We start from the raw sequence: 20,130 nt of genomic DNA on the forward strand, positions 1-20,130 counted from the left end.
CTGCTGCAACAGAGAGGCCTACAGAGGTAATGCTAATATTATGTGTCTACACATCAAACAATCTACACATTCTGATTATTTCACATTTTATGTGGAGTAGCCTATAGAATCTAAGTTTAAATCTAAGTATAAACAGGTATTCTTATCTCTCCCCGCGCCCCCAGAGTGTGGAAGAACAGCAGGAGGACGGTCCATCAACTTCTGGTGCACAGATCAACACAGTTCAGTGATTCTCAGTAAATGCCACAGTTTAATTCTGTAGAATTTGTTTAGAACTACATTATGTAACTAATCTACTATTATATTTTCAGTTGGCAGTTAAGGAGTTATATAGACTTCATCTTATTAAAAATAGAAAAAAAAACAGCAGTAAAAACAGCAATCAATAAATGTACTGAAAGAATGAATGAAGGTGTTTAAACACCGCTTCCTCTTTAAAAAAGGGGAGGAGACCGAAAGAAACTCTGGGTTTACCGAAGATAACCTGCTCCCGACCAGGTTAGGTTCACAGAGTAAGTTACCATGGTAACTGACTCTGAGTATAAGTTACCTCTCTTTCAGAAACGGGCTTGACTTACTCTGCTTTCCTCAAACCTTACACAGAGTTTGAACTGGTTAAAGATTTAAACAGGTTTACTATTAATAAAAATCATCTTATCTCTACAGAAGATCGCAACTCAACCTATAATAAGTTAGAAGCACATACCTTATGAGTGCGATCTCCAGGAACCAAATCAGATTTTAAACCAAACCAAGACAGACAACACACATGCTTGAAAGCTGAGGGCTCGTTCAGTCTATCGGGAGGAAATGTGCGTGCCGGTGATAGCTAAGCGCCTCTGTACTGAAATGCTGAAACCCGTACTAGCCGCGCTTTAATCAGTTTCACCCAAACCTCTCACTGTACACAAACAATCCTGCCTTTACAATACGAGTGGATACTTAGATAAAAAACACAATCATGGCTTTCACCTTCCAGAAGAGGAACAACCTCAACCCAATGCCAGCCGCAGGACTTCATACACCACCCTCAAAATAGGCTAACGTTAGCTACGACAACCCAGCCAACATCACCAAACATACCTGGATGGCGACTAAATGACGACACGGGAAGAAAGGGGCGGTGACTCGTGACGCCATACACTCTAGCCAGCCAGTTTATATACACTCTACTGCTTAGCACTGATAGGACGAAACTCAATGAGTAGACTGACCAACCACATGCAGGCAGGAAGAATTTCATTGGACCTGCCACATAAGGCTGTGTCTGAAGTCAGTTGTAGTTCTTGTGTTTCTCTTTTCTTCAGAAACCCACTTTAAGAAAGAAGAGGAACTGTTTTCTGAATGTGTGAGAATTCACACCTGTCCACCTAAACTGGGTTCAGAGATGATCACAGTTGTGTGTGGGTTAGACCAGTCCGGTCAAACTAACTGAGTTCTCACAGCCAGCGATGACATGCTTCTGAAAACACTAGAGCTCAAAGCCACAACACAAAGAGACTGTCACACAGGTGTAGAAACACACACAAAGATGAAGAAAGCCAATAGGTCTTATTTAATAAATCCAACAGGTAATCCAAACAGGAACAGACTATCATGCAACACACCCACTAAAGACGACACCGGACACTGACTGAACCAGAACTGAACACAAATACAGGTGATGATGATGGAGACTGATGAGTGTAAAGCTGAAAGTCATTAGTGTCCATGACAACAAAAGAGTGATTAAGGCAGACGATGATGAAACACAACGAGTCCAAACAAACCTGACTGTGACCGACACAAAAGACAACCATTACTGTGGACAGCAAGTTCGGTCCGACTACGGCATGTTTGGTGTCATTGTTCTCGGTGTGACTCAAGAAATCTATCAAGACCCTTTCATTACAAAAGGAAAAAATAAAAGATATCTTATACTTTTACAAGGAAGAAATATCATGAGTATCTTCAGAGCATGGTGCCGATGACACATACTGACTCTCATAATGACACACCAAGGTATTCATAAAACATAGCCAACACTGGCTCATTGGAAAAACGTTGCAAAACGCAAAATACGTACCAGTATGTACATATTACTGCAGTTTCTAAAAGAAATGAAGCCTAGAGGCAGTAAAACAGCAAGCACCTTCGATTGTGAATCGTTTTCACACACATTTCTGATAACTTATTAAGCTTGCTCAGTAGCTCAGCTGGAAGACCTTTGGTTCGAATCCTGTGAAAGACGAATCATGATATAAGAGCTCAAAGTTCATTAATAATCTTAAATACCATGGCTACGATTACATTTTAATGTTGCATTTGCTTTTGTTAACACTATCGGGTAGGTTTAGGGTATAGTGCAGGTGTAAGTTATTTTAAAGCGTGATGGTTAATCTTTTAGCGCCACTCACCGGACATTTCAACTCAGATCTGCGATGATACGGACAAACTAAGACGTAATAAAACGTTGCCATATTCACGTTCATCTGTTCCGGAAAAAAGACTAAACACACTTTTAGCGCCACTCGCTGGACATTTCACTTTGATACTGTTGTGAAACGTGCACAACGCAACGTATTCCGCGTCTTGCAAAAAATGTTGCCACAGGAACAGTTTTCACATGAGCCAGGGTTGCAACATCGCATTTTACAGCAAATTAAATTTAAAATAGCCTTTAAAGCATCTCTGAATCGCTTTAAACAGCTCTGTCTGTGTCACAGCACACAAAACCAGCTGACCGAGAATTATCCCCGTCAGAGCGGCTCGTGCCACTGCCAAATCCACCGGCCAAAGGGAAAATGACTGGCATTTGGTGTTTGTAGTGTTAATAAAGGAGTCTGGATCTGATCTATTTTCTCAGGGCTGGAGAGAGTAAAGCAGAACATTATAATCCATGTGTAGAAACTCTTCCTGAAGACATTTAATATCTGCTTTACAGACGCTCATGAAGTGTGTGCAAATACTTTGTTTCACCAAACTGGAGCTGACGTTAATCATTTCAAAATACCTTAAAAATTGAAACTTCTAAAAGAAAGAAGTGAGACAAACAGTAATTCTCTTGTGTGCAAAAGTAGCCAATAATCTGTTCAGAGCAGATGTGTGTTGAGACACATAGCTGTCAACCCTCCCGTTTTTTCCGGGTTTCTCACGTATTTTAGCTCTTTTCCCGCTGTCTTCCCGTTTTTGTAATTTCCCATAAAATATCCCGTATTTTTACGCTCTGATTGTGTTAACTCAGAACACGCAACTATCTGTGTCTGTGAAGTGGCTTGCACTTGGGTTGCTAGACCTCCGGTAAAGCAGGTGGCAGTATACAGACAGTAGCTTAGGCTACTATCGAAGAAGAAGAAGACAGTTGCAGTGGCGGGCAGGTGGAAGAGGGAAAAAGTAGCGGGAAGTGAACTTCAAGGAGAGTAGAGTAGATGAGTGTGATGTGCGATGATGGATCAGGACGCCGACGGCCAAAATCACAGAATGTCTTTACTGTCTCTATCCATTTGTTCAACTGCCTCTTACACACATTCTTTCTGTCTCTCTTTCTCTCTCTCTCTGTTTCTTTCTCACTCTGTCTCCCAACATTAAGCTAAAACACGTTGTAGCAAATGAAAATGTGTAAGTAATGTTTACTTTGTTTATAAATAAAGCACTTTAAACATATCCATTGGTCTGTCATTCTTTAATATATATTGTGTAGTTATAAACTCTTTAGACTGTTAATGATTAGTGCTTTTTTTTTTAAAAAGTGCAGTATATGCACTTCTCAAACATTTCACACGCACTTAAAGCAACACTTCACTGTGACATCGTGTCACTAAACAGCAACTCTAGCAGAATTTCAACACTCATTTGATCAGATCAGAGGAAGTTACACAAACCACAAACCAGAGGAGGAGCTGATGATGTTTAAAGGAAGAGCTGTAAATAATGAAGAGAAAGACTGACAGAAACACAAAATGGCTGATAAGTGTGATCTGTGTCTGCTGGGACTGATCATTCTCTCTTCACTTCTCACAGGTAAAGAAATCTGTATTTTCTCTAAAGACATTTAGTGGAATTAGTCTGGAAAGAGTTCATTTGAACATGCTCAGTTTATTCTTGCACACATTCACGTTGTGATCTCAGAGTTGTGTATTGATACACACAGATCATACTGTATTATTCCTGATACTGGACATAGTGTCACTCAAACATCTGTTGATGAAGAATTATCTTCATATTAAGAGTGTGTCAGTGATTTGAACAGCTCTCTGATAAAGACTAATAGTTTATTCTGGAGAGTGTGTTGTTTGCTTTAAGTGAGGAAAAAACGAAGATATCAAACTTCTGCTTTTTATGCTGGTATGTTTTATGTTCTCATTTATTAATATATAACATAATGATCATTGAGATATACTGTGTTTCAGGTATCAGTGGAGTGGATGATCTTGTGTTCATCAGTTCTGGTGAAAATGTCTCTCTGTCCTGTAATAAAACTCTTTCTGACTGCAAATCAACTACATGGAACTATAACAGCTTCAGACATTCAGCACCAGTTGACCTGATTACTGAAGGGATAAAGAAGAAAGACACAGAGAGACATGAGAGACTGAGTCTGGAGTCTGACTGCTCTCTGAACATCAAGAACGTCACAGAAGAAGATTATGGATTATACATCTGCCAACAATATGTGAATGGACAGAAACAAGGAGTTGATGCACGTGTTTCACTGCATGTTCTTCATGGTAAGTTTATGATTATGTGCTCAATTTAAAATTCTCCCTTTAAACTCAAATGATGATTGAAGAGTCTGTGATTTGTGTTTTGTGTTCAGTTTCAGTGTCTCCATCATCTTCATCATTATCATCATCATCATCATCATCATCATCTTCATCCTCATCTTCATCCTCACAGACTGAGATCAGTCCAGGCCGCTCTGTGACTCTCTCCTGTCAGTTGTATTCATATACTGGATTATACTGTGATCGTTTGATTCATTCTGAGGGAACTGAGCTGTTGTGGGTGAATCAGGCTGGTGTTGATCTGAAGACAGACTCCAGATATCAGATATTATTATCATCAGATCTATATCACTGTATCATTATAAATCTAACTACAACACTCCTGAATGAAGATGACAACAGAGAGGGGAGATGTCAGCTTACTCACAGAAATCAAGTCAAGACCTCAGTCAGATACACTGTCAAGTATTCAGGTGAGAAAACAGTGTTAGAAGAGCCTCATAATGTCAGCAACACTAAGGTCTATCAGTATCACTGAACCAGAACAAACTGAGGGAACAAAAGCTTCTTTGACTCTCACAGAAGAGTAACTCAAAGCATTGCTTCAAACTAATGAACTGCAGTGAAGTAACAGTCCAAAACGTGATGCTGGAAATAATAAAGGAATTGAATCTTGACAGCAAAAATATTAACTTTTTATGTAATTTGATGATCAAAGTTAAAATATGAATGTCATATTGTACAGTATTAATCATCTGAACTAACATTCATCTTCACAGCTCAAGCTGATTCAACGACAGCAGTGAATCCAGTCCACATCACACACTCTCAGGATCCCTCAACTAGAAACACACACGTTTCTAAAGGTAGATCATCACTGTCTTTCTCACATCAGTGCTTTTCAGTGCATAATGCTAGAGTTATCTTCAGTGTTAACTCATCAAAATATGACAGTCATATTCTACAGTATGATTGTCACATTGAGTTGTTGTTTTAGTTTAATTTCATGGACTTTTATGGTGTGTCCCAATTAGCGTACTTATGCATATTCTATGACATGTTTAGTATAAACAGTGAGAGTAGTGTGTTCATATAACACTCCGGTTCTTTCACTCGATTCTCCCAGAAAGCGTCACATGAAGACGATATGTTGAGCTCATCCATGCAGCGCATTCACTATAGATCCATGAAAAAACACCAAACAGACATAAAATACTGCTCATTCACTCACAAAAAAAGTATCAAAAAACATGCATGTAAAAGTAAACAAAACAATTATACAAAAAAAGAGAGAAACACAAAATAAGCCGTACACTCGTAATGCTCGGCAAAAAGTTTAATATATAAAACTTCAGTTTTTCATCAAGTCTGGGTGTCTTATGAACCCAATATAAAAATATAGCGATCGCGGGCCCAAGCCGGTGGCACCACCACCCTTGTGCCTTTAGTTACACTATGCTAAACTATTCTTTATCATAGGATGCTAAACTATGCATGCTAAATGCAAAACCGTTTGACATATTTAATATCCGTTCACACTTTAGCATCTTTAATGTATTTTCATCATGTTGAAAAAGTTTGGTGTGAATAAAATAAACCACTTAAGAGGAGTGGGTAAAAATTCAGAGGCTGATTTTGCAAAGAAATCCACATTCAAACCAAAATATCTGACTTCCTGTTGGTCGGAGCTAATGACTGTAAATTAGAAAGTTGTCCGGCTCGATGAGACCAATATATGTATTGATTTTTGTAACTGTGGGTAAAAGTAACCCCCCCCATTTTGTCAAAAGCATTTTGAAAGTGACACACGTCCTGCTGCCAGTTGGTGGCGCTATAACTTTGACTCACAGTAGTTACATCCATCTGATCGGCCTCTTACCACGAACACACTGCTGAAGTTTCATCAATATCAGTTAATGTGTGCAGAAGCAGAGACAATTTATATGAGACATGCCACTTCCTCAATCCTCATACAAATATATAAGGAAAACCCGTAACGGCAAAGATGGCGGTTGTATGCACATGTCCCGCCCCTCCCGCTGGAAAGCCAATCATCTGCTTTTAACAGTCAGCGGCTGACCACTAAGGAGCAAATGTACAGTGACGTGACATAACTGCCATATTCAACCTGTGCTTTCGCGCTGTGACTGGCGCTGAGCCAAAGACGGACGCGCTCAGCGCTTATCATAGGCTATATCACAACTGTTCAGTTTTTTTAACCACATAATGTTTATTTTAGGTTTCAGACATTTAAATACATATAATTGTTTAAGTGCTTGGCACAACACCGGCATTCTGGATAGAGACGTGAATGAAGTTGGTGTCGTGAACGTGAATCCTTGCGCATGCGTAGTAAAAGTATAAACTGGGGGAAAAGGCGTTTTAAACCTTATTTTGGGGCAAAGTCATCAAACTTTTTCAGCGATTTTTATCATATTTTACTGCTGTTTCTATACATGCAGTTTTTATGTCCCGGTGTCCAGTGAAAGTGCAGTTCTGACTCTCTGCCCATTCATTTAGATAGGAGCCTGGTCTTGTTAGTCCGAAATAGCTGCCCGGAGGCGTTGCCAAGATGGCGGCCGAGTGGCACGACTTGCCTAAAAGGACTTTGGCAGAAGTTATAACACTTCGTGTTTCTCTTTTCTCGCCATAAATTCGTGTCCTCGCCACGGCCAAAGCGTTCGAGATATCAAAAATCCGTCCGCAATTTAGCATCCTCAATGTCTTGACTTCATGCACACAGAGTTTGGTGGCGATTGGATTAATTCTCTAGGAGAAGTACATCAAATTCCACAGCATGCGTTTTTCAAACAACCCATAATAGCCGACTTCCTGTTGGGCTGGCGTAAAACTTGACCGAGGGAATGTCGTTCGGCCCGATGACATCTATATGTGTACCGAGTTTCATATTAATTCATGCAAGCGTGTTTGATATGTGGACCAAGTTTTCAGACCCCGTTCAAGGGGGCGCTGTTGAGCCCCCCTGCCACGCCCGTTTCTGAAACTTTTCACATGTCTAATGGCTAATAAGTGTGATGTGTCTGTCGAGTTTCATCCAATTTGAAGCATGCTAAGAGTCTCAAAAGCATCCGAAAAGAATATTAAAGTTTGATGCGTTGCCACGGCAACAGTATCTAAGATATCAATAATCCTTCCACAGGTCTATATCTGCCGTGTTAAAGTTTGAAGCAAATCGGGTAAAAATAAGAGAGTGATTTCAAAGCATTTTGAAAGTGACAAACTTCCTGCTGCCAGTTGGTGGCGCTATAACTTTTACTCACAATAGTCACATCCATGTGATCGGCCTCTTACAACGAACACACTGCGGAAGTTTCATCAAGATCAGTTAATGTACGCAGAAGTTATAACACACTTCCTGTGTCCCATTATTCGCCATAAATTCGTTTCCTCGCCACGGCCAAACCGTTCGAGATATCAAAAATCCGTTCGCAAGAATTCATCCTCAGTGTCTTGACTTCATTCACACCGAGTTTGGTGGCGATCGGATGAATTCCCTAGGAGGAGTATTTCACATTCCATTGTATGAGTTTTCCAAACAACGTATAATAACCGACTTCCTGTTGGGCCTTTGTAAAACTTAGAGCACGAAAGTTGTTCAGCCCAATGAGATATATATGTGTACTGAGTTTCATATTATTGCATGCAAGTGTGTTTGACCGAAGTTTTCGGACCCCATTCCAGGGACGCTGTCGAGCCCCCCTGCCAAGCCCGGGTACCAGCTTCAGTCCGGCCCTGATGGCCGCAGGTTCTGACGAGTGTGCAAAATTTCAAGAGTTTTTGAGCATATTAAGGGCCCCAAAAGTGGCAAAAAGGCAAAAAAAAAAAAAAAAATCCTTACGAAAACAATAGGGCCTTCGCCCTTTCAGGGCTTGGGCCCTAATAAACAGATTTAAATATCTTATATCTTATCTTATATATATTTTACCTTAAAGAACGTCTCGGTTACGTATGTAACCCTCGTTCCCGAGTAGGGAACGAAGATGTTACGTCAGTGACGGCGAAATGGGAGTTTCGCTTAGAATCACCTTCGAGTATTACAAACCGAGCGAATGGCAGTGGAAATGCCATGGGTCTGCGGAATTTGCATGCGTAACTCCACCCTACCTTGTGGGTATATAAGGAAGTACGCCGCAACATGCAGATATGTTTCCTGCTGAGGAGCCGAGACTGAACTCCGGCATTTCCAGAGGTACAGCGGAAGTGGCAGGAAGACGTAACTTCTCCGTTCCCTACTCAGGGAACGAGGGTTACATACGTAACCAAGACGTTCCCTTTCATGGTCACTACGATTTACGTCAGAAATGGGGGTTCCAGTCTAATCACGCCACCTTCTCAGCTGTCTTCCAGTGCCCTGCGTAAGTCTGAGCTCCCTGTCGTGAGTCTGGCACGGACGAAGGAGTCCTACTTATCATAGGAATACCAAGGTACACTGGGAAGCATATCTCAGTGGAAATATGCAACACAATGCCCGCCCGAAGGGAGGTCTTAGAATACACATATGACCCGGAGGGACTGCATATGGAAAATCAAGTCTTTCAACCCGAGGGGTGGCAAGGTGGCTTGCCAAGGGAAAGACACATGCTCAAGGAGGCTTACAGTGGAAATACACATGTGGGGGTCACCCAACGGGGGAACCATGCACATGGAGGCACCTAGCCAACCGCGAAAGCTGCCGGAGGTAAAACTCTGGCGATGGCGTCAGCAGTGCTGAAGGAACTCAGGGTTTCTCAGGGAAACTCACCTGAGGAGAATATCGCACTGATCCAGTCCGTGGAGTGGAATGGCGAGCAAGCGAAGACACCTGAGCAGAATCTAGTACCGGCTAGTTGAAGCGAGAACATGAGAAGAAACTGGCTCCACTCGGAGATTATATAATCTCGCGAATGTGTTAGGGTGTCGCCCAGCCTGCAGCTCTACAGATGTCTGTTAGCGAGGCACCATGCGCTAGAGCCCAAGAGGAGGCCACACTCCGGATGGAGTGGGCTCTCACACCAAGGGGGCATGGTCGACCTTGCTGCTGGTATGCTAGAGCAATGGCGTCCACTATCCAGTGAGACAACCTTTTCTTGGAGAGAGCCTTCCCCTTCAGCTTCCCACCATAACAGACAAAGAGCTGGTCTGAGGTCCTGAAACACTGAGTTCTGTCTACGTAAGCACGGAGGGCGCGTACTGGACAGAGCAGTGCCAAGGCTGGGTCTGCCTCCTCCAAAGGCAGTGCTTGCAGGTTCACCACCTGGTCTCGAAGGGGAGTGGTGGGAACCTTGGGCATATATCCAGGCCGGGGTCTCAGGATCACGTGAGAGTTAGCTGGCCCGAAATTCCAGGCACGCTTCGTCAATGGAAAATGCCTGCAGGTCCCCTACCCTCTTAATGGAGGCCAATGCAACCAGGAGCGCTGTCTTCATTGACATGAACTTAAGCTCCACTGATTGCAGAGGCTCAAAGGGAGCACTCCGCAGGGCAGTTAAAACCACTGAGAGGTCCCAAGAGGGTACGAGAGAAGGGCGAGGAGGATTCAGTCTCCTCGCTCCCCTCAGGAACCTAATGATCAGGTCGTGCTTTCCCAGAGACTTACCCTCAACTGCAACATAATGTGCGGCAATGGCGGCAACATACACTTTCAGGGTGGAGGGAGACAGCCTTCTCTCCAACCCTTCTTGCAGGAAGGAAAGCACGACACTGATCGGGCATTTACTGGGGTCTTCTCGGCGAGAAGAGCACCAGGTGACGAAGAGGTTCCACTTCAACGCATAGGCATGTCTCGTGGACGATGCTCTAGCGGAAGTGATGGTAGCCAACCATCACTGGTGGTAGGGTACTCAAACCTGCCTCGTCCCGTCCAGGAGCCACACGTGGAGATTCAAAAGATCAGGATGAGGGTGCCATAGCGTGCCCCGTCTCTGAGAAAAGAGATCCTTCCTCAGAGGAATTGGCCAGGGAGGCGCTGTCACGTGGAGCATGAGTTCGGAGAACCAAGTCCGGGTGGGCCAATGAGGCGCAACCAGAAGGACCTGCTCCTCGTCCTCCCTGATCTTGCACAGGGTCTGTGCGAGAAGGCTCACTGGGGGAAATGCATCCTCGCGGAGGCCAGCTGTGCGCCACTGCATCCGAGCATGCCCTCGGTCAGGGAGTAAAACAGGCTGCAATGGGAAGAGTCGTGGGAGGCAAACAGATCTACCTGTGCGTCGCCGAACTGTTCCCAAATCAGCTGAACCGACTGGGGATGGAGTCGCCATTCTCCAGGGAGGGGCTGAAGCCGAGAGAGCTCGTCGGCTGCAGAGTTCAGGTCTCTGGGAATATACATGGACGGAAGCGACCTCAATAAAAATGCAAATGAATTACTTAAAAATCATACAATGTGATTTCCTGGATTTTTGTTTTAGATTTCGTCACTCACAGTTGAAAAGTACCTATGATAAAATTTACAGACCTCTACATGCTTTGTAAGTGGGAAAACCTGCAAAATCGGCAGTGTATCAAATACTTGGTCTGTATATATTTTGCTGTAGTGTGTCAGTAGGAAATATCAGTTTGCATTTCCAAACGTTCTTTTTGCCATTAATTGTAATAATCTAGTGAGATTTGTGTATGCACAAGGAGTCTGACAACAGCCGGTATGATCTGATCTCACCATCATCGAGTCCGTCTGTGATTACATGAAGAAACAGAAAAAACTGAGACAGACTAAATCCAGAAGAACTGCAGGAACGTCTCCAAAATGCTTGAAGAAACCTTCCTGCAAAGCTACCTGAAAAACTATGTGCAAGTGTACTTGGAGAAAAGCCGTTTTAAACGCAAACGGTCGTTACACCAAATATTGATTTGAATTTGTTGATAGAAGTTAAATCATAAATAAATTCAATTTATGATTTTATTTTTGAAAGCATTCTCACTTTACAGCATTTTAACACAAGTGCCAGTACTTTTCACAGTACTGTAGCTTTGCAGGAAGGTTTCTTCAAGCATCTTGGAGACATTCCCGCAGTTCTTCTGGATTTAATTTATTAACATGCCTAAGACTTTTGCACAGTACTGTATGCTCATCCCTCACTAATGTTGCACGAGTGTCCACTACTGGTGAACTCTTGAAATGAGTTTGAATGAAAAGCTCTTGATCACTTGGAATCCAATATGGAACTGATTATAAATTATACATTTGTTTTACATACCATTATATAGGCCTGTGTGTGTGCTTTGGCTGTTGGAGAAAATATATTTTAACAAAAGAATCTGAATAAAAGTCTAATATCATACTATATAGAGTTGTGTGGTTTGACATGCTTCATGCCGCAATGCATGCTGGGAGCCATGAGTTTTATACTATGGGTGGCTCCCAGCATGCATTGCGGCATGAAACATGTCACCATTGTCGATGGCTTTTGTCTTTGTATATAATTGTCCCCATTTATCCTTTTCACCAGGCACAGACTCTCAGGGTCATTCGACTACAGACACTAAAGGTACATAGTCACAGTGTTTTGTCTTTGTCTATAATTGTCTCCAATCTGCCCTGTCCGTCTCTGACTCTGTGCTCGATCTCTTCTTCAGTCATAGTGATTTCTGTCGCTGCAGTCGCTGTTCTCCTTCTTGCTCTTCTCTGGCTGATCTGCAGAAAAAGAGCTGGTGAGTTTTCAGATTTACTCCTTTACAACAATTAAAAACAGTTCAGATGAGCAAACAAACACATCATGTTCAGATTGTAAGTATCATAGAAACATGTGGATTATATGAAATTCTCAAACAGAAGTTTATTCCTGCTGAGAAATCCTGTGTGTTTGATCATAAATACTCATATTTCATGAGGCACTTGTTTTCAGATAATAAAAGAGGGACTGGCGACTCTGCGGGGAGTTCAGTAATGCAGTGATTTAGATTTGATTACTGTCTTTAAAGCTCAATAAAGTGTCATTCATGCAGTTTTTCTGTTTGTTCTGAAGGTCAAAGATGAGAATGATCATAAAGGGACGTATGAGACGATCAACATGTCCATTCCTCCTGCAGCAAGAGCCAATGTGAGTCCACTAAATCATCAAACATTATGTTCACTGTCTGTTCAATAATGTGATTTAAAAGCTTTTGTGTTATTCTACATATTATAGTGAGAGATATGTCTGTTCTGTGTGTTAAACTTGACTCTCTGCACGTTTGCATTGATGTTTAGGAGCAGACAGATTATGTGACTTATTCTGAGGTCACTTCTTCCAATACAAAGCCAGTAAAATCACTCAATGTGAGTAGATACCAGCACATGAGTTTGACTCTCAGATAAATGAAGCTCATGCTCTGATAATAATAATAATAATAATAATAATCGCTGGGGTTCAAACATTGATGGACAGAATCTGTTCTTTCAGGATCATGATGATACAGTGACTTATGCTGCCATCAGAGGAAGAGAAGATCAACCGCAGGATGAACTTTACGCCTCTGTGAACAAGAACAAGACCTTCACAAATAAACATTAATATCTCATCATATCAGGAGCAGACGGGAAGTTTTCATCTCTCTGGGGTTTGGAGGAATTATATATTTGTGTGTGAACGAGCAGATATTTGTTGAATGTCCTGTGAATATGAATGAGATTTATTGTGAATCATCATCTGGTCAGAGCACAGAATCTCATCTATATCATCACAGCTACAGTAAAGTTAGAGACTGAAGCCCTGATGTGTTTTCATACAGGCCAGACTCAATCTAGTGTCTCTCAAGCCTCTTCCATGACTGGAGTCTGTTTATCCGCTGGATTTCTGTCTGAAAACCTTCATCTTCATGCAGAAGCTCATGCTGAGATGATCCTCTTGCTTCAGCTTGTATATCCGCTGTTTCTTCTACAGAGACGTCCGTCTGAGAATTACATCAGTGTCTGCTCACATAATATTCTCATAACATATCCTAAAATTTGACTTTGCTCTGTGTATATGTCACGCTATTAAAGGTAGGGTAGGTAATCCTGTTCAGAAACACTTTTTTTTATACTGGGTGAAATGGTCCTTCCATCCTGATAGTAGTCAATACATTATGTGTTCAGAAAAAGGAATGAAAAAAATCAGACCTCTGTAGCAGCTGCAGGACAGTAAAAACTCTGACCAATCACTGCCATTCGGTGCGAATGTAAAGAACCAATCAGATGCCTTCATGTCTCGTGCCCGCCCCGAGCCCCACTGTGCGCGCTGCCCTGCGTGCACTCATCACATGTCACCGTTCCCGGAAATATTCAGCTCAAAGCACCTGCATATGCAGTCAGCGAAGGCAAACAAGGCAAAAACTACTTCCTCGGACCCTGCCCGCACTCTTGAACGACCGCACTCTTGAACGACCTCCTCTGCTTCGCCCTCAACCCCGGACCTGTCCTCGAGCCGACGATGCGGTACTTTTCTCCGGACTCGGAGTGTACGTTAGTCTTCATTAGAGTCAACAATGTTTTCATCATGGAAACTCTTACATGCAAAACACCGTATATGTTATGAATCTTACACGAAATTCATCTTCATCACAGTGTAACTGATGGCAATGCAACCTGTTTTTAGTTTTGCCTTATAAATATAGCTCGTTACCGAATGAAACTTTACCATTATCGATATGCTAGCTTGATAGTGAGTACTAAAATAAATCTTATTTGTTTATATTCATAGTGATAAAGTTAGGTATTTTATTACATGTGATTCTGACATGATGTCACTGTATGTACTGCGCTCCTTCCTCTCCACTCGTCTCAGGTAATAAATGCGTCTTGTTCCAGCCTGAGTGTTTGGCGTCGCGCGTTCATGTGTTTTGGGGGCGTGGCTTTGGAAGGAGCTCAGAAGGGAGGGGGTGGAGTGAATGGAAATAATGAGCTGTGTTTATTGCAGATTAAAAGGTCTACAGTCACTCGATTTTAAAATTTTCTTTTTCAGAGTACTTACATTTTAATTATGTATTGGTATATAAAGACAGTTTAAACAAATTTGGAATGTTTTTTTTTTAGAAAAATGATCACCTACCCTACCTTTAAATGTCAGTTATTTCTTTCTTTTTTTCACATGTGACAATAAAGAGCACGAAAAATCATGAGTTAAAAGAAAAGTTTTGTCTCTTCCATTCCTGTAAAAACAGACGTAACTAAACTTGCTCTTGTTAGCTGGAAAGTTTCAAAGTTAGAATTCACGTTTAAAATGAATACTTGTTTGAAGGTAAAAGAGTGGCAAAATTCGAGAGCTTGTAGATTTGGATTTGAGAACAAAATATTCATATTTGTAAGCTGAAATGGACCCTCAAAGTTCTGATGTGAAAGTCTGAATGTTTCGATTCACACAGACAATAAACTAGTCAGACGTTACCAGCTAAGTCCAAACGTCGAGCGAAGGGTTCATTATGATGACCATTACACTGACCTCGTACCTTATGCACACCAATGATGTTGAAACCATCTGGTCATCTACAGCTTTAAGATGGTATGAGCTTCTGGAGTCGGGATTTCATCCCAGTTATAGGAATTTCGATCTCTGTTCTGTTGACTGAGAAGAAGGCCTTAGGTTTCCATGATATGGTTGGATGTTGCTTCTCTCTGAAAGGTACAGTGCTGGAAGTTGAGAGGGATAAAGCTGGGATCGTTCCTCATCTCTGACCCCATGCCTAAGTCAGATATAAGCTACAGCAATCAGCTTCACTAAACCACTGAAAGTGCTCTTTTAACACGGACATTTAAAAGGACAGAAGGATGGATTTTCTGCTTCAAGTGATAGGACTAGCTGAGTGAACTTATATTTATATTGTCTTGATGTCTGTGTCGTTTTCTATAAATATTCAGATATAAGTGACCGAAAAAGCCATTTTAAAGCAGTTAAAACATCCGACTGGTAAAATTGTGTGTGCTTTCCTCTATTTTAAAACCTGTATGTTTAGCAGTAACTACAAAGCTATTTGAGGAAAAATATATAATTTATTTTCAATTTAAAAAAAAAAAAAAAAAAAAAAAAGACTGACCTAGGACATTCTTAATGATAACAGCACTAAACACTAGACAAGAGAGTCCATTACCACCCTCTGGGCTACAAGGAAACGCTGAACATTTGGACACCATGTTTCACCCAGTGGTTCCCAATCCTGGTCCTGGGGACCCACAGCTCTGCACAGTTTGTATGTCTCCTTTATCTGACACACCCAGTTCAGTTCAGAGCTCTTTCCTAACGAGATGATGATCTGAATCAGGTGTGTTAAATGAGGGAGACATGCAAACTGTGCAGAGCTGTGGGTCCCCAGGACCAGGATTGGGAACCACTGCTCTAGACACTTCCTCGATGTGGAATTGACTCTCTTCTGCAGCCTGTCTCTAGTGGCCAGATGATGAACTGCAGTTTAAGTTACTTCTGTATCGGCTTCACAAGAGAGACCGGAAGGTTGCCGCCTTAAAGGTACATATCTTTGAACCTTTTGTACCTTTTTTTCTATCAGGATGACTCTGAACCAGAGAATGTGGAAACAGACGATTCAGAACAGGACTATGTCTTGGTCAGTATTGCCCAGAGTGTGGTAATGGACTCTCTTGTCTAGTGTTTGCTGATTTTCAATTTTAAAAAAAAAAATTAAAAAAAAAAAATAGGGGGGACCTAGGATGATAACAGCACTAAACACTAGACAAGAGAGTCCATTACCACACTCTGAGCTACAAGGAAACGCTGAACATTTCGACACCATGTTTCACTTCCTCAAATCTGCTTCACAGCTTTATCAGCGCTTTAACCTATTCTGAGAACAGAGCTATTCTCTGAACGTGTTCAAATCATCCTGCAAAATCACCATCATCTGGAAATCACACTGAATACTGCACTTGAAGTCCATTTCAGAGTCTTGCATATCTGAGCTTTCTCTATTCTCCTGAGTAACTCTCTCAGTTAAATGATCTATAAGAGATCATCTGAGGTTTTGCATATGTGATAGTCCTATTTCTCTTTATTTTGCAGATTTTAAACACACATAAACACTAACATTGTACATGAAGCATTGGCTTTATCACATTTGCTGTCGATGAATAAATGATGTTACTGCCATGATGGTGTTGTTCCAGCATCTACCAGCAGAGGGTTGATGAGATTATTCAGTCAATTCCTGACCCAATCCCAGATGAAAACAGTGAGGATCAGGCACTCTTTTAAAAAGACACATTTCCGGCTATACTTTTGGACTCTGCTCATATATATCACAAAAAGGTGCTTGTATCCAGACTGTTTAATGTACAAGGGCAGCATGAATGTTCTTCCACAGCTCAAGAACACTATCAACAAAATTGTACCCGCAAAAATATTATCAATTAATAAATCATAAACATTATTTCTTTTAATCACACGCTCAAACACAATACAACAATGTGTGCGGTAAAGTGCCTTGTTTAATTTTGCACATCTTCTGAAACAGATCTTCACACAAACCAGGAAGTGACATCATGGTCTAAATGTGCTTGAATTATGTGAGATTCTATTTCATAGATGATTTCAGTTTATTGACAATAAGAAATAAGAAAAATCATTAGCAATAAGAATAAGTTTAGTCATGTTTGATTGATTAATCTCTCACTGAACTCTACACATGGTCTGTTCTGCTAGTTTCCCTGTAGCTCTGATTACAAGATCTGCCTTCATACGACTGATTCAGGGTTTAAGGCCACGCCATCCAGTTTGGTTCAGAAACCCTTTAACAATGAAAACAAATGTTTATTAATGCTGTAATATATGTGTTCCATAGCCTATACAAGGCATCTTAAACAAGGCTCCTGGACTACTTCCTGGAACTCACTGTTGGGCCCTATATGAATATGAAGGCCCCAAAACCTCTTATAGATCTATTTTGTCCCATCCTGTTTACAATTATATTTATTAGAACCACTCTGAGCTTATGTTTGTGTGTGAAAGGTATTGAAAAAATAATATGTATTATTACAGCATGATTGCCCATTTTCCCTAAGTTGAAGTGAGACTACATTTTTAAACATTGCCTAATTTTTTATTTGCCTCATTTGCATAATTATAAATGATCCAACAAAATGGGCCTAGAGAGTGCAATAGAGTATGTTTTAGCATAGTTATTATTTACAATTTGAACAGTAAAAAGTAAAAACGTACACAATTCACTCTACAGTTGTTTGAACGACTGTAAAAGATGCACCTTCAAATAAAAAAGGCAATTAAGCAGAGAGTGTGTATTAAGTGTGTTTTAATAGCCACAGCACTCGAAACCACTGGTCCGATCAGATTGTAATACCTATCACCACTAGACTAGTGACGTCAAAACCATCCACAGGATTCTGTGAGACTATGAGGGGTGGACCTCAGTTCTTCTAGATCCGGGGGCAAGACAAGTTTGAGAGTTCAGAAATATAAGAGCTCAAACCCATATTCAGCAGCCTATGAATAAAAATCATTAGTTAGGATTGTAAAAAAAAAAACAAAAAAAAAAACTTGCATTAAGTTTAGTAACAACATGTAACAATATTTACATCAATTAATTTGGATAAATATCAGGTACTGTATAGCTACATGTTCATTTTTCTCAGAGTAAGAAAAGGTAAAGGTTTGGGGGGGGGGCCCAGATACCTGGCCCCAGGGCCTTTACAAGTCATAATCCATCCCTGCTTCAGGATCAGATCAGATTTTCTGTCCAATCAAATGCTCTCTAGAATCTGAAGCCCCGCCCCCTACATTATAAATAGACGCTGAATCTGCGGCTGAAATCGGTCACTTGTTCACACATTTACTAGTTTCTACATGGTGAATGGCACATAGTGCACTATATAGAGGACAGGGAACCATTCAGACAGTGTAAATGCTTTCCATTGGGATGAATGAAGTCTGGTCACGCAGGGAACTGATAAGAATGTAAATGTGTACCTTGAAATGCAATGTATGTCGCTTTAAGTTGTAAAATGCTGCTTTGCTCAATGGCTCTGAGTGAGCTGTAATATAAGCGAAACGCTATTGGCTATTAAAAAAAGGGGAGGGGCTGCCTGATATGCCCCGCCCCTTCTTCCTGTTTCAGTGGAAATTACATCAACACATTGAATAATGCTGTGTGTTTCCAGGCACTTCAGTGGGACTTTAAATCTCAAATCTTTATAAACAAGTGTGTACTTTTTAAGTCTGAACAGTTTAGAGATTTCCAGATGTGGCATTACTGGACTTTTCACACAGAAAATGAAATGTTCAAGTATCTTGAACCATATCTTCAAGTATCTTATCCGGACATGTATCTTTACCTGGTTGATACACGAGTAAAAGCATATTTATAATTATTAATTCATAATTATTTTCTTAGCGGAAGGGTTGGGAACATTTGTTTGTAGAATGTGGATGATATTTGTCTTGCGCTTTGTGGTGTTGAACTTACACCCCTAGCATTAAATATTTAAAACCTTTAAGTCATCCTTTAAAAACTCTTGAAAAATCAGGCATATTTATTTTGAATAAATCTCAAATCCAAACAGTAATCGTAAACAAAAAAGATAAATAAGTAAAAGAAAGTTCAGAGATCCAATACACACAAATAGTTAAAATGACCTTAAAATGAATCATTGAATCATATTACACAACATAACGCTTTTGGACTTTCTCAGTTTGTGTAAATCTACTTAGGGTTCAGAGTATTTATTATTCCCACATTAATTTCCCACATGTCTACAATTATGTGGTTTTGTTTTATTAATACGGTGTATATTTTTGCTTGATTTACTCTGAAAGAATGGAAATGAAATGTGACAACATGCCCCATAGGTGGAGTACATTATGACATGACCATATGACAGATTAAAATGCTATCTGATCTAATAAAAAAATATACAAGACAAACTAAAATATTTTCTCAATAAAATACAATTATTCACTTTTTCATATAAAATAATGGCATAAAAAAATAAAATAAATAAAGATTTATGAGTTTGACAATGAACACACCGGAAAACACAGCTCAACATAGTCAAGTCAAGTCAAGTATATTTGTATAGCGCTTTTCACATTACAGATTGTATCAAAGCAGCTTCACAGTATTAAATTAAAATAATACAACAAGGTTTGTTTCTAGTGGATTTTATTGATAAAATCAAATTAGATATCCCCAGAATATCCCCAACTGAGCAAGCCAAAGGCAATAACAAAGGTGTTTAACATAGTTAAAACACATAATAATAATGAATAATTTCTAATCATTGACTTCACCTTTTTGTCATGTTTTCTCAATAGAATTCATAAAAGTATAGAATAGAATATCATAGTTCTAATAGGGGCTCATTGTAACGTAGTGTGACAACATGTTCCGCCTGAGCAAACCCTGCGAGTGTCTTCTAAAGTATTTAAAACAAGTGTGTGACAACTAACCCCGCGTTAGTGTGTGCTCTCCTCTATACTTCTAGAAGTTTGTTTAAAGTGTAACCTGAAAAAATCCC

General features: G+C 40.5%; 1 protein-coding gene across 1 annotated transcript in view; it reads left to right on the forward strand.

Annotated features, from left to right (window-relative positions):
• LOC309499694 (uncharacterized protein) overlaps nt 1-20,130 on the forward strand; it is a 182,184-nt gene that overhangs the window by 72,085 nt on the left and 89,969 nt on the right. Inside the window, exon 8 of the mRNA XM_082171092.1 lies at nt 5,483-5,569. Coding sequence (XP_082027218.1) covers nt 5,483-5,569 — 87 coding nt within the window. The remainder of the gene's footprint in view (nt 1-5,482; nt 5,570-20,130) is intronic.

Source organism: Leuciscus leuciscus, assembly GCF_965113295.1.
Source record: "Leuciscus leuciscus genome assembly, chromosome: 1".
Lineage (NCBI taxonomy): Eukaryota > Metazoa > Chordata > Actinopteri > Cypriniformes > Leuciscidae > Leuciscus > Leuciscus leuciscus.